The 16234-nt window shown below is 38.6% G+C and overlaps 1 protein-coding gene across 1 annotated transcript in view; it reads right to left on the bottom strand.

Moving 5' to 3' along the window:
- MYH10 (myosin heavy chain 10) overlaps positions 1 to 16234 on the bottom strand; it is a 102065-nt gene that overhangs the window by 20354 nt on the left and 65477 nt on the right. Inside the window, 14 exon segments of the mRNA XM_009647238.2 lie at positions 518 to 649; positions 732 to 840; positions 1447 to 1607; positions 1707 to 1776; positions 2094 to 2215; positions 2487 to 2680; positions 5125 to 5187; positions 6238 to 6352; positions 8117 to 8290; positions 9998 to 10171; positions 10488 to 10640; positions 11078 to 11196; positions 14738 to 14833; positions 15139 to 15282. Of these exon segments, the coding sequence (XP_009645533.1) occupies positions 518 to 649; positions 732 to 840; positions 1447 to 1607; positions 1707 to 1776; positions 2094 to 2215; positions 2487 to 2680; positions 5125 to 5187; positions 6238 to 6352; positions 8117 to 8290; positions 9998 to 10171; positions 10488 to 10640; positions 11078 to 11196; positions 14738 to 14833; positions 15139 to 15282 (1826 nt within the window).

The following is a 16234-nucleotide window of genomic DNA, read 5'->3' as shown; positions in this document are numbered from 1 at the left end:
CACTCTTTCAGCTGTTCTTTAAATTGATATCAATGTTACTTAGGAACATAAATTAATTTTCAGTTTTGTCCAATAATTATAGAATCATAGAATCATTTAGGTTGGAAAGACCTTTAAGATCATCGAATCCAACCATTAACCTAAGACTGCCATCCCACCACTAAACCATGTCCCTAAGCATTGTCATAATTGTTTCCCCATGTCTTAATGTATACCACAGCAGAAGTATCCTACCCCAAAAACACATCTGAAAAGGAAAATTACACTGCTACTGAAACTCTGTAAACTAGGAAAGGCCGAAAAAAAAGTTTTGTTTCATTAATACAATGTTTCTGCATTCCTGGAGGAATAGCTCATGCTACATCTTCCTATTCCAGATATCAGCAGAGTGTGAAGGGAGTTAGCTCTCCTGATTCACAGTGCTTTTGCTCACAAGCATCTCCCCAACGTGGCTCCCTCACACAGGATATAGTGCAATATACATTCTGCATATCAAAAGGCGATCTTGGGCACAAACCTGTTGATGTTTCCTTTCCATTTCCTCAAGTTCTGCCTCCACTTTTGTCTGTTTTTCTTTCACTTTCATTAGCTCCTCATCCTTGGCTTGAAGTTCTTCTTCTTGACGAGTGACCTGAAGAAGAGGCTTCACCTACAAAGATTTGAAAGGAACAAGTAAGAACCTGCATCTACCTGTTTACAGAAGTCAAAGAAAGTTACAGAATATAACAAACCTTTGTGAAGACTCTCCACCACTGCCAGTGCCTAAGCTTTAAATATGCAGCACAATTCCTCTGCAGGATTTTCAGTGCACTCAGTTGCTGTTGTTTCTTTGCAAAGGCCCTGAAGAGAGAAAGAGAAAAACATTTCATGTTAAATACAGCTGAGCATCTGTCCATGTTTTTAATTTTTAGGTTACCAGACCCTAGAACACTTGCAGACCATAAATAGGCTTATTTTTAAGTTTCAGTGACTACACTGATTTATGAATACTCATTCCTTATATGAAGAGGCAGAGCAAGAGCTGGATTCACGATTTTCAAAACAATAATTACAAATGCTGTTTTTTCTTACTCTTAACAGAATTTTTTCTTAAACAGATAAAATCAGGATGGGTTAGACGCTGAGGTATCCTTTAGTTTCAAAAAAGCAACTTTCCAGAGTCTCTCTTAAGAGCTTCCAGTGGAGTAGAGAGATCTTTTTGCAGCCACTAGCTGTACCACAAGCAGCTGCACATGTCACAAAGGGAAGATTAAGGAAAGGAAATATTGCTATGGAATGAAGGTACTAATTCTTAGGTAAAAAAATCACCTATTTACCCCGGATACAACTACAGTTTATCAGACAGTATGCTTTCTTATGAAAATCTCTCCTGAAATGGAAGTTTTAATGCACCACTCCCTATCAAAGAGATGACCACAAGAAAATCAAACCAAAGAGCATGCATACTTCCTAGCCAGGTATCCTCTACAGACTGCCTGGAAGAAGATGATGATATCTGTGATCTTCAGATCCCGTTCTTCTTCTAAGTGTGCCAAGACACCAGCTCGGAAGAAGATCTTGCTCTGTCCAATTCTGTATAAGTTGGGGTCCAGCTCTAATGCTCTGATCTAAATGGGTAGGTAAGCACAATGTTTTTACATCAAGGAAAGAATATTTTTTGTTCCAACTTTTCAATGTTTTAACAATATATAGGTATAAACACTTACCATGCGCTCACAGGCTTGCTTACCATCCATAAAACCTTTCGGAATTGCATTGGGAGTAAGGATCTCATACCTTAAAAAGTCAAATGAAAAACAACCTTTAAATTCAACAAAAAGCTACAGTCATTGAGTGCACGGCTAAGGAATTCCTTCATGAAGTTTTTCCAGAAGTCGATTTTAGATTGGTCCCCCCTTCCCTAGCGCCTTTAGAATAAACTTGTGATATTTAACTGCTTCAAGTTCAAGCCACTTCAAGACCTCGCACATGGGTTCTGTTTTCTTTCTGGTTGTGGAAGGAGTGGGGGTGGTGGTGGTGGTGGGGGGTGTCTTCAATTGTTTAACAAGGAACTTTCTCTCATAAAAACCTCAAAAGACTGTTCCTGCTGTTACCTCTGTCTAAATTCCTGGAACACTATCCTGTTTGGAAATCCTTGTCGACAAATCCTTATTCCTTCCAAAACACCATTGCAACGAAGCTGATCTAGAACCAGATGTGGATCCAATTTTCCAGCCTGGAGAAACAGAATAAGCATGATTTTTATTCTTTTAATTTGTATTAATGAAAACCTGTAGTTTAAGTTTTTCAGGCTACCTTCTACAAAGTCAACTGTCTAAATAAGGGGATGTGTGGGGAATATGGAGAAGATATCTGATCAGCGTGAAAACTTTGTAGAACCTGGCTTCTGATTTCAAAAGGAAGACACAGACAGCATGCCTAACTTAAAATGCAGGTAAAGACTTTAATAAAGAAAAAGAATTAGAGGAATGGTCTGTAGTACGTACCCTCTTTTCATGATTTGGAATGATGCAGCGAACAAAATTGGGATTAGTGTTTCGGAGCGTTGCCATCAGCTTGGTGAGAGATTCTTTGTACAGTTGGCCGACAGTACGAAACATGCCCTTCTTGGTCTTGTACGCAGAGCCAAAAGCTGTCTCTGTTATTCCAGTGACCTGATCCAGACCCACAATACGATCCACTGGGAAGGACAAGAGAAAATAATTAAGCGGACTTTAATATTTGTCAGGTATAAGGACAGGCAGAAAGAGGAGCAATAGTGCAGCAGCAGAAGCTTTGTGGGACAAATGACAGAAGATGCCACCAGTAGGCAAGGCAGTCAGCAAGTACTAGGGACGCTGTGCAGAAGCAGTGGAACCAAAAGCCACAAACTTATACAGCAGAATAGTGTAGCTTTAGTAGGTACACACTAAAATATCCAGCTCTTTACTTGCAGTTCTACATGACCAGGAAAGCCATTTTCTTTATTGTAAGTCAACTTTTAAGAGAGAGAAAGTTGCCTGGAAACTGGCAATTATTTGAATTCTTACAACGAAAAATGTTTCTGGGTTGAATATGTGGAATTAGACATCTGTGCATATTTGCTTAAAATGAAGAGTCATGGTAATTACATAGATTAAATCTGAGTTTCATTGACAATTCAAAAAGTATTTTGAAAGCATAACTATTTACAGAAGAGTTGGAAATAGTGTTATTTCAGTGACAAGAGGGGAAAATGTATCTGCCAGACTTCTGCTAGTCTGCTATTTTGAAGAACCCTTCTAGCTTTATATACAGCAAAGACCTCCCTAGCCAAAAGACAAGTTTCAAAACGCAAAAACTGCACACCAAAGCACTTCAAAGCTGCCATAAAGCATCAGAATAAAGAATTTTCTTTGATTTTTTTTTTTTTGAACATTTTGGGTAAGGATCTCTATGGTTTCTTCTTCAGAAGCACAAATTAGAAATCTGACTGCCATAATTAAAATCTTTAAGCCAAAACATGAATGTGATTCCATGTGCATGTCAATAGTTATTTAAACAGTGCACTAAAAGTGACACAGGTGGCTTAACACCTTCATAATTAGAGCTGGCACTTCTTAGTTCTGAGCAAATACACAACTTATATTGGTTCTCCATGAAATCCAAGCTGGCCAGCCAGAAACAGGCAACTACATGTAGACTACAATTTAAATTTTGTGACATTACCTTCAAATTCATTCAAACCAAAGCAGTGGGAATTATGCTTTGCTACCAGAATTAATTCTGTATGAGAAATAAGTGACAATATTTTATTTCATACTCGTACTCAACTGGTTTTCAAAGGTCTATAAAAAACAAAAATTAAAAGCAGAAAAATACAGGGCAATGAATTTGAATAATCACTTGTAAGTCTTGCATGTCGTATAGAGCAGAGCCCAGATCCTCCACACAGTTTTGAACATAAGAACTTAAGCGGCTTATTAAAGTTAGAAGAATAAGTAGGTGGTAAGTTGTTCATAAGATCATATCCCAAATATTTACTTTGAAGCAGAATTCAGGTCTAAACCAGAAGTGGGATAGAGATTACTGGGAATCAGCCTTAAAAGCTGTTATGTTCATCCTCTGTAAGTGTTAGAAACATGCACCCACCAGGCACCACTACTGACTGGACACTATTCAGCTTTTGTTTGGCCACATGCTTTTTAGAATTTTGTAAATAAATCTTAGTTGTGCATCTTTTGCTTTGCTCTCCTCTGTCTTCCAACTAATACGGTTATTTATAATTCAATGAGGATTACTTAAGTTAAAAGTAAGCCTTCCCTACAAGTTAAGAGCAGTCATTGAACAGCACAACTGGAAAATCATCCATTGGCTAAAGCCTTTGAATTCAAGCCCTCTAGTAACTGCTTTAGGAAACACCACTAGCTTCCATGAGTAGTGGAAGATAAACCCCAGTAAAGATCAAGAGTCTGAAGGCACAGCTTTCACGTACATGTATTTCTAAACCTGGGGAGAGGAATACAAGAAGGATGAGGAAGAGGCTGGATAAAAATATCTAAAATATCTTCAAACAGACATCCCAAATAAGTCAATTTGATGATTTCTTGATACCTCAAAAACCGTGTGCAGCTTCTACACAGGGAAATATTAAAATTAAGAGTTTTCTGAAAAGAACAATTCCAACAAGTCTGAAAGAAGTTTAGTTCACTTACTAACCCCACTACAACTGCAGCACTCATATTTCAATATGTTCTTCAGCTGTCCTCCCCCAAAAAATACATCCACACTCTGAAATGTTCCAGAGTTTTGTCAATGTTGGACTGCAGAAAGAAGCTTGATAGTGTTATAAAACTTACACATTCTCTCAAATGCCTGGAGCTACCAGAATTATCACTTAATAAGCAATTCTGCATCTCAACATGGATTTAGGAAGCAAACAAACCTTTTTATCTGCAATGCTTAAATGCAATGCATAAATTATAAATGCTATATGTATGCAGCAGCAACTGAATAGGTATGCACTCAGAGACTACTTGCCTTGTGGAGGTATACCTAAGTTTAGCATGAAATGAAAAGTTCATGCAAGCCTACGAGCAAAAATGGTTTTCCTGTAGATACAACAGCCCTGCCTTTAGTAGGCCTACTGTTTTTATATCCATTCACCTGGTGGATCATGAAGGCCAGTAATATTGTCATAGAAACAGGCTCTCTGAATATTCTGAATCTCTAAGGCAGAGAAACAGCAAAAACAAAGACAGAAGAGCAGATACACAAGACACTTCAGTTAGTATACAGAACAGGTTTATCAATTGCAAACAGACTTAACTGTGCTACAAAAGCAATTAGGCCACAACATATTCCATGCACATTTCAATTATCTGTGGAAGCCGGTTTTGCATATTTGGACCAAAACACTTTTGCTTCTGTGCGTGTACTTGAAAGGAAAGGAGCAGATCCCCAACCAAAAAGTTCTTTATATATTCACTAAAACTGCTCTCTGTAGCTGAACCAAAGTAAGTATTCCTGAGACTAAGACTGAAACTCAGTATTAACCTACAGCATCATCTATATCACAACATTAATTTTCTCCTGGAACAAGAAATGACAAGATTTACTGTGGCATGTAAATATACTCTAAGTATTACACTGTGATGTTAAAAACTAGATTAGACAAGTCCTTGTATGCTTCTTGGGGTATGTTGGTAAAAATGTCGACAAATACTTTAAGCTGATGTGCAGGTAGTCTAGCTAAACAGCAGTGATTTAAAATAGGAAAATACTGCATTTGATTTTAACATGCAATATCTAAGCACTAGTATGGCTGTTAATGAATTTTATTTTAGGAGATGCAGATTTCCAGGATATGACCCACCACTGCACAAGAAACAACTGTGCTGGTGCTCACGTAAGACAACGTTTTATTAACAGCAAGTACCACTGTAGCTGTTCACATTCAGGACTTAACTGCAGGACTTCAAACTAAGAGTTTTGGACAAGATCCTAGAGATGAAATTTGACACAGGGTAACAAGGAATAAGTGAATATAATTCCAAATAATGAACATGAGAAGCAGCTACTCAGAAATGATACATGTGCAAGGGACCATAGGCACACCCCAGCTTCCTTGTACTTTTGGCACTAAACAACAGAGAAAATGCTGTAGATATTTACAGTGTAGGGGTGGAGGGTGAGGAGGGAACAGGCACAAAAAAACCCCAACTCATCCAGCAAGGTAAAATCGCTAACATCTTGTGTACTGAGAGCATGATCTCTTACCATCCTTCCAAAGTTCTGCAACAAATTTGTCGGAAGACTGGTGCAAGAGTGTGGCCACATTGTCGTTCAGGGGGTCCATATTCTTCATCAACCACTCATCCGCCTTGTAGTCCACCTGTAGAGTAGCCAAGTTGCACATGATCAGACACACTACCAGCTTTACTTTTAAGTTTACTAGCATCAAAAAATAAAGCTTTCAAAATACCATACCAATGTTTTCCTCCTATTCTCTTCTTGATCTTTGCTGCCTATGAGTTTGTTGTGCCTCCTCAGAACAGTTCACAGTACTATGGAAAGTTGTATTTCTTTTGAAAGAGTAAATGGGAGTTATCTTAAAAATTCAGCAATTTGACTTTTTGCTCACTAATAGCTGGTATACATTTTCAGTCTAGCATTATTGCCAAAATAAGGCTTCGCTGTTCACTGTGAAGACGTAAAAACAACTCCAGTATAGATCCTAATTACTTTATCTAAATTACTAGACAGTAAATTAAGGATGTGCTGCAACATGTTTGTGGGGGTTTTTTTTAATTTCACTATAGCAGTTATACTTAAACACTTTGTTCTCCAAGGCAAGCAAACAAAGCTCTTATCTTGAAAGAACCAATTCTGTGGTTTGCAATTAAACTACAGCTCAGCAGTTGAAAACTCAATGCTACCAGTATGGTTTCATCCCAGCCCAAAAGAGAGCCCTAAAATTCCCCAAGGCCAATGTAGACTAGCATGGTTTTGCTTCAAACAAACTGAGTTTTCTGTTTTTAAACACGGGCTTTGGAAGGAACGCCACATTTAAATGCTCCCAGCATCCAAACCCAAATCAGCTCGTCATCTTAGTACTTCTTGCAGCAAAAGCTACTTTACAAGTGATTCTACTTTTGAAGGAAATACACATTCTGATAGCAAATTGAAAAATGCCTTCTGTCAGAGGCAGGTACACAATGCAGCACCAGCACCCCAGAAACGCCCGCTCAGTTTGGCAGGAGTAAAGCGTTCTTCAGAACAGCTACTTTCTAGTAGGCAGGCATCAAGCTGTTTTACTTCATTTTGATTACCTAAAGCTAACCTTTTGTTTCCCAACTAATCTACTCCTAACTGCAGTAACACTGATGATGTCATTATTTCTAAGTTACGGTTTTAAATATTGATACAATAAAATGTATAATTTATTTCAATTTTTGGTACAATTGTCTACTTGCCACCATTGACAAAGATTAGATGACAAGAAGCCAATAGTACTTTAAATGAGAATTAAAGGATGACTCTTAATTATTAGCACAGTTTTTTCTAATTAGCAGAGCAAAAACTGGTACTAGGATTAAGTTTTAACTATTTATGAAACTAATTCCATAGCAGGGCCCTATGGAATAGAGCTGATGATCATGAAGGTTCCACAAAATGCTGACAAGAACTGCACAGTTATTTTATGGACCTGTTCATATTGCAGCTGAGCTCCATCCTTCAATGGGAAAATAAAGATTGAACTAACTGTAAAACCAGAAAGATATCAGCTTACCTATAAAAGGGGCTATACAGAAAATCTTATGTGAAGTGAGGAGTTAAAAATGAAGAGGGTATCAATGCAGCTCTACTTCAAGCAATACCATCAACTTGGAAACATAAATATTCAGATTTTCAAGACAAGTCCTGAAAAAACTCACCTGTAAGACCTGACAATATTTGCTTAATTTTAGCATTAATTTAGATTTTTCAGTTCTGTCTATTTGGTGGCAAGAGTTCCATCACAGCACTCCTGAGCACATTTAAGAAAATGAAATAAGGCCATCCTCCCACACAGGTATTTCTAAATTTGGTAGCTATACCCCACAGTACTTTCCCAAACCCAACATTTCTAACCAAGTGTTTAACATTTAACCCTTACCTTCCCTGCATAGTGAATAATGCAGAAATCTGCTTTGTCCTTTAGCTGTCTTGGCTTTTGGAACTTGGAGTGGGTTCCTTGCTCTTGGACCAATTTTTCCACAAATGTCTTGTCAGTAGCTTTAGGGAACCAGCACTCTTCATCCAGTAATGCTAACACACCAGGAGGATTTGCCTGAAATCCAGTTGGATTTAATCTGTGTTAATACTTCATATATGTATTTTTTATATTTTTAAAAAATTGTAATATTTAAAACACACCATTGAATGCCACAATAAGAAGCTGTCTAAACTGATTCAAATTTGTTTTAAATTAAAACAAGCTGTGGAGGAGTCCAGTTCAATGAACGGCATTATGACTGGTTCAAACAAATTCATTCCATGTATACTGAAGCCAGACATGAGACCCCTGATCTAGTGCTGACTAGAGCCTTGCTTTGAGCAGAGACTGGAATAGATGACCTCCAGAATTACCTTCCAAACATTTCTGTGACATGTACGTACACAGCAGCTCACCCACATCTCCACAGTAGTTAATGTCATGCTTTAATGTGGGCTAAACTGAAGACAATTATCCCTCCCAGCCACCCAATACTCCTGTGGCAGCCACCAAGCCTCCCCTTGCCAAGCCCTGTGCTGACATCCAGTAGCAGCATCCAAAGAGATTCGGCAGGCTTAACTTGAGCAGCCAGCATGGTTTTATATACTGTCTCTCTTTCCATACAATTTAAGCACTCCATTTGAAGGTTTTATTCTTAAAGTGAGGTAGGGAACAAACAATGTCTGTGTTTTGCAGCTGTAGAATTGTTTGACGGGATCATTTTCCTTAGGGAAGATGCACATAGGAAAGTAGTAGAAAAAAAGAGTTTATAATCATTTATACTTCAAGAGTTTCTAGTGAATGTAAAGCTTGCACATTTGAAGAGAGATGTTTCTATGTGCCTACGACATGGCGTCACATTTACAGGACATTCACTTTTAAAAAAGTAATTTGATGCATTTTAGGATATTCATCTGCCTACTAAAAGCATCCACACTTACCCCTCAGGCTTTTTGCCAGAGGTTTTACATTCCGAGGAGGCACTTTCTGAAGTTCCACACAAAAAGTGCAAACCTTTGCTAACTGAAACAAGATTTCCCTTTTCCCTCTCTAAAGAAAAGCAGTGTGGGTTCATGGGCCATAGGCTACGTAGCATCATTAGCAGCTTACGTGTATTCTAGAATCCACACACAGAAATGTAGGGAGTAGTAACTGCAATGCCCTAGGTTTAATTTAAAAGGTCATAAAATAATTTTGACAGCATAGTTCTGAGGCATGAAGAATGATAACTTTCCCTCTTCAGCTTCCACATATTCAGCAACCAGAAGAATATGTTAAGAAGTACAGTGACTAAAACAACCACCAAGATACCGCTTTCCTAGTCGCAAGGCAGATTTGTGGGGAAAACTCTACCCTAAATGAAGTTTCAGAAATTCCATTATTGAATTCAAATAAAAAAAAGTTACCATAAGTCTTGAAAAGCTTTCTAACTGAGCCACCACCCTAAAGCGCCTATAACACAATGGCGTTGTTTAATATGGAAGTAACAGGACTGAACACTTCATTAGTACTAGGGAAAAAAGTATAAAGTAGTAGCTTAGTATCTTTAGCTCAGTGTTCTACCCTAACATCAGGGCAAAATCCCATAAAGATAAAACCTTTTACTGGTATTTTACATGGTACATGGTATTTTAGACTTTGGATTTCAGCCTTCAAGTTAATTCACTTTTTGTGACAGCTCCACAAGAAATCTCTGTATAGTCCTACAATTTGCAGGCAGTAAAAGACAAACCCATAAATGGAACCTCTTCTCCTTAGAGCATTATTAATGTGCAGACTTACAGGTCTTTCAATTAAGTCAATGCAAGGCTGCAGATCCAGTCCGAAGTCAATAAAATTCCACTCTATACCCTCTCGTTGGTACTCCTCTTGCTCCAGGATAAACATTGTGTGGTTAAATAACTGTTGTAGCTTCTCATTGGTGTAGTTAATGCAGAGTTGCTCAAAGGAGTTCAACTACAAAAATTCAAACATTCAAACGTGTTGTAAGAAAACTGGAAAATGCATTATTCAAATCTCTTATGTTCCCTGTTACATATAGTTAAACAATGAATAGTAGGAAAACCCATCATGTATAAGAGAACCATTTAGACTAAAGTATGACTTTTTGGCACTGTAGTTTAGGGTTGTCAAAGAATTTGCACACTACCAAACAAAACCCTCCAGCAGCCTTGGAACATGCATGCATTAAGTGGCTCTACACTTAGTCCTGAACATGCATTAACAGGGAAAAGGAAAAAAAAAAAGTCTGATTAGCAGTGTTTTGAAGTACCTCAAAGATTTCAAATCCAGCAATATCCAGAATTCCAATAAAAGACGCTCCCTGTCGTTTGGTCCTGTCCAAAGCTTTATTAATGCGGTGAACAAGCCAGCGGAACAGCCGTTCATAGGTGGCCTTTGCCAAAGCTTCCACTGCAAAGTCTGCCTGAAAATCCAAACAGGAAAATTTATTTACCTTGGAGGAGTCATCAAAAGAACAGACATGGATGTTATCACAAATAACTAAGTAACAGAAGAAGTTTAATGAAGTTTAATGAAGGTGAGGAATGAAAACAAGCAGTAGAAATAGTATGCAGTTCGATTAATATTCTGAAAAAATTGTTTTTAAACTGTTCCATAAAAAACCCAAAAGCTCTCTCTGCATTTGATACATGTAACAATAACATTAAAGGATGAAACCAGCAGAGGGGCAAGGAAAGGGAAGGGTTTATTCTACTCTACCACTGATGTTTACCATAGAACAACATTTAATAAAGACAGGAAGCTTAAACACAGTCAGTGGCAGTACACACTTAATTCCAATTTTCTTTATTAAGAGCTAATCAGGATGAGGTACAGTGTCACTACATCTTTAGAACTTACTTGTTCTTTGGTCTGGGCTTTCTGAACGTAGTCTCTGCCAACTTTGATGCGCGGTGTAAGTATGGCCCGGGTGAACTCCATTACATTCATTCCCAGTAGATGGCAGAGTTTCTGTGCGACTGGAGATCAAAAGCAATAAATGGAAGCATTTAAATCCTCCCCCCTTCCACAGCAGCTAGCAACATCGGTGAAACAAGCTACCGACAAAGGCTGTCATACGCCAGCTTAAAAATTGAACTGCCACTTGAAATAGCAGTCAGGGAGACGTGCTTCTGTCCTGGGGACAGACCTGCCCTGTGTCACAGCCCGTGTCCACAGGGCTTCCACGTCAAAGGCTGATGGAAGTCCCTACAGACATACACCATGCAATTTTCTTAGGGGAGTGCGGAAAACACCAGATTTCATGAAATTGCAGGGAAGTCATGTAACAGCCCATAGCTCATGTACAAGTGTTCGTTTTGTTACTTTAAAAGGGAATCATAGAATCATAGAATCAATCATAGAATCATAGAATGTTTTGGGTTGGAAGGGACCCCTAGAGGTCATCTAGTCCAACCCCCCTGCAGGAGCAGGGACACTGCTAACTAGATCAGGCTGCTCAGAACATTCGTTTTTCTCATCTCCAGAAAAAAAAAGCACAGTACGAGGACACCACACTTCAACTCCATCATACTAAGGTTGCTTAAAAACTGTTTCAATTTAGGCAGGTGTACTGCTTCTATTACAGCCTATATTAAAATACATTTTTTAAACTATTTAAAACATGGGTATGTAATTTTTTATACAGAATAACATCACAAGCAGCAGCGCGCTTTCTTTAGCCAGCACGAACTCTCCTGGTGTCGCATTCGTTATTTGAAACCCACACCATCATTACATATTCTTGCTGCATCAATCCCTTTTTCTCAATAAATTTTCCCGTAGGTTAGGTGTTTATGATTCCATACTTCTAAAAATGGAAGTGACACTAAATGTATTTTTAGGTCTGGCTAAGTGTTGCCAGGAAGGAAGCCCTCCACACCATCCAAGTAAGCACTGTAACCCCTCAGCTTTGTAATCTGACAGCTCAGTGTTTTACTGTCAAGATGAAAAAAGCCATTTTTAAAATCAGATTTTAATACCAATATGTAAGAGCTTCCTCTGCCTTTTTTTTTTATTGCTGGTGTTAACAACACTACTACTTGCTCTTAATGTTGAGATTCTCTGTCTGGCCATATATTCTTTAGAAGGGTTTGTGAATCAACACACAACCAGTGAAATTAGTGTAGCATCACAAATTGAGCACGCCTTTCACTTGAGCTACATACAGGAGCATTTCTGTGCTTCGAGTATAAAAATACACATCAGCACATCAGATAAAACCTAAACCTTAGGTGTCAAGTAGCAAGTGCTGTCAGGATCTTAAAAAAAAGAAACAGCACAAACTTGAAAATATTAAGTAGCTATGAGCACCAGCTTGGTACTGTGGCATAGCAGATACTATATAAAGGATATTACAGGTTTGAGGAAGGAGGGGTTTCCCCCCATGCAGTACTCCAAACACTACACTGGGCTCCTCTTTCACGACCCTGTGACACGTAATGTATTGTATCTACCTTTCCAGTTTGTAATAAACCATAGCTTAGGTAACAATAATAACAATAAACCATAGCAGAGGTAATACTAAAAATAACATCTGATTCGGACACTGAAGGAGGCTGTAGCCAGTATTTCAGAGGTTTGACTGACCGAAACCAAACCATTTTCAAGTCAAAGCTCTACCACTTCTAAGGGTTGGACTGGTTCACACTATTTCAGCTTGATTATTATTGCACTTTAAAAAAAGCATAATTCATCTTTTTTGTTTGTAACTGAGGAAGGTCCATTTAAAAGGCGCGATTGTAGAAATACCTGACTACCCTGATGTGCTTTTTATTACTATTGGGTTTTGGATATAAAATTGTGAAATATTATAAACCAAAGATACTCAAAAGCTCCTATCATAGCTGAAGCATGAACTTTATGAGGTTGCTTGTGAACCTCTGCCCTTTCAGCAGACAGGCTTCTTCCAAATCTGGTAAGCAGGAAATGGTTCTCTAAATACAGCTTCTCCCTCCTCTTCATCCATGAAGGCTGTATGGCTTTCTTGCCATCTCTTGTATCTACACTTGAAACAGAGATTTGTTTACCTATATTTATTATCCATAGGGTAGAATTTGATTTCCATAGTCTTTAAATTAGGTTCACATCTCTACTACACGCACAAATTCCTTCCCTTCTATGGAGACACCAAGCTGACCTATTTCAAACATGTGTCCCTAAATGAGATGAATCACTATCAAGACACACTTATTTCTCTGGAGGATGCTAGGGAAACCTATTACAGTGAGATGTGACAGGTGACAAGAAGGGAGAGATCAGTTTCACTCAGTGTTTTCAGAAACATACAGTAACAAATACCACATAATCAAATAAAGTAAATTTCAAATCCAGAGAACAGAAACATGCTTTAACTATGAACTGAGCTTTTCAGCAACTCTGCTTTGTAATTCAGAATTTTGTATCTGGTATTACAAATATCCAATAGTATTAATATATTAATACCCAATCTTATAATTCAGAATGCATGTCCAAAAACAACAGTCATACAACAAAAGTCTAGATGGTCAGGAAGCAAGAAGCATTTGTGCCTTTCTACACCACACCTTCTAAGTTGACGATGACTCAGTCGAGTTGTCTAAGCTGGCACTAAAAGCCCAGATCGGTAATCCCTCACCCAACCTTTCTTCCTCCCTACAAAACTCAGACTGCCAACTGCCAGCCAAAGATCAAGCCAAAGACTTGAATCCACACCTCCTTGCTGGGGCACTTGGGGCAGCAGGCCACCACCTTGAGAAATGACAAAAATGTTGCACATTACAAGCAACCTACATGCACAGCAATTTAGGACAATTATGAAACAAGACACAGACAAGAATGAGCTGCGCATGTGTAGCAGGTCCCATGAGTGATGGTTCTTACTGCTCCTGCCACTGGTGTCAATTCTCAAAGCTGGCTTTCCATGAGAGCACTTAAAAGGCTGGCACCGAAGTATTAAATTAAAAGCCTAAGATTTGCTTCAGCAGCTATCTTTTTTGTGAAGAAGTGTACTCCTCAAAATGCTGATCACATTGTGGATACTAACTGATAAATTAAATCTTAGTCACACTGCTATGCCACTTCAGAAATCAAGATTTTTCTAAATGCAGCATTCTTATCTTCAGCCATTTCACTATGGAAGTTGTGCTTGGCTCCAGGGCTCTTACCGTTGGCAAGAAAACTGCTCTCAAGAACCAAAAAAAACAAACAGATTTAAGCATGCACTTTTTCCTAGTACTTAAGTCTTCATAGATAGCAAGAAAAAAAGACTACAACTGAAATAATTGTTCAAAGTTTAGAAGTAATGCAAACAGCATAAATTCTGTTGATGGATACTTAAGTTTGTCTGCACTATGAGAATGGGAAGAGGAGAGTTTTAATAATTGCCCACTGGTTACTACAACAGTCAAGGCCTCTTTTTGGCACAGAACATTATCAAGGAAGCTCAGAAGACTGCTCTGTACTTTTAACGATACACACTAAACAAATAGCAGGAAGAAAGCTACAGCACAAGTTAAAGCCATACAAATGTGATCAACTTACCAGTATTCTCTGGCATAGAAGCTTGATCGGTATTTCTCTCCTTCTTAAAGGAAATATTTCCAAATTGCAGCACTGAAGACACCACTTTCAGCATTGCTGTGTTATCAAGAGACAGATGCAACAGTTTTATTGAAGAGGGCTCACTTAAATTTTTGTTCTGTTACTTGTGTCACTCCCCTCCCAAATTCAAAGTATGAGTTCAGAAAGGAAATAAAATTTGTACTGTATTTTTTGGGCAAATTGCTGTAGTTCAACTCTAGCTCATATTAAGCATTTGCTGCAGGCTGTCAAGACACTGAAGCAACATTAAGTTTGGTGACATTAAATGAGCAAGTGTGTATGTGTGCGTGTGCAAGGGGAAAAAAGCACACTTTAAATACCAAAAAGGCTCAATAACTTACACAGGATCTCATCATGCGAAAATCCCATGATATGCATGGCTTCCATAGTCTCCTGAAAGTTATCCTTGTCTTGTTGCCCAGGAATGGGGATGTAGCCATTAGATAAAAATCTGTAATTGTTAAATCCTTCAAGCAGCAAGTCAGCTGTATCGGGGGGAAGGGGAAGAGACAGAAAAATAAGCAAAAGAAATGCTGTTCACACCCACCTGTACTCTGTTCTCACTAAACATGCATATTACACTTTACAAAATCAGTTCCTCAAATATGGCTACGTGCCATCATACCAGCTTCTGAAACTCTAAAAATACGAGTGTGCCTCAGAAGCTGAAGCCAGATTCCCAGAATCTCTATCTGTAGCAACCTACATTAGCTCTTTAATGCATTAAGCCTGTAAACAGAACATTACCCAACTCAGATCTAGCATAATCTCAAATCCTTATTTGCAGTATCCTAAAAGAAGTATCTCTGTTGAAAGGTAACAGGCACAGGCAGAAATGGAGTTAGGTATTGATGATTACCATATTGAGGATGCTAAACACTGGTTTGTCTGAGACAGGAGGAGAAAGAGTGGATCAATTCTCTGAAGTCTGTACCTTCATATGGTTTCACTTAGCACAACCTAACAGAAAGTCTAGGTTACCAAGGGCGGGGGGAGGGAAGAAGAAGATAACCAACATAGTACTGCAATGGCTGAAGAAAACCACAGGGCTTCATTACGTTTTGGTAAAAGGGCAAAAGGGCTGCTTTTCTGCCCAGTTTGAAGGCATAGTCCAGAATAGATATGGCTGTCAGTGCCAACCAGGTTTGTTATTTATCAGCTGGGAGCACGGCAGTTTCAATCTGGCGATTCCCAGCCAGAGGCTGCCCAAGCTGGACTTTGTCATGTGGGAGCCATTTGCTTGAAATGCAACAGTTGCTTGACAGCATACTCGATAAGACTCAGAAGTTATTTCAAAACAAAGCCACCTGGCTTTTCGTTCTTCCTTTAAAACTCACTGTTTCAAGACCAAAGAATAGTTCAAACGCGACTGTGTTAACTCTGAAATAACAGATGCGGCACGCAGAAGCAACAGGCTTATAAAATTAGATTCTCAAC

The sequence above is a fragment of the Egretta garzetta genome, unplaced genomic scaffold (genome assembly GCF_000687185.1).
Source record: "Egretta garzetta isolate BGI_Z169 unplaced genomic scaffold, ASM68718v1 scaffold589, whole genome shotgun sequence".
In the NCBI taxonomy this organism is placed as follows: domain Eukaryota; kingdom Metazoa; phylum Chordata; class Aves; order Pelecaniformes; family Ardeidae; genus Egretta; species Egretta garzetta.
This window is presented reverse-complemented; position numbering and strand designations above follow the sequence as displayed.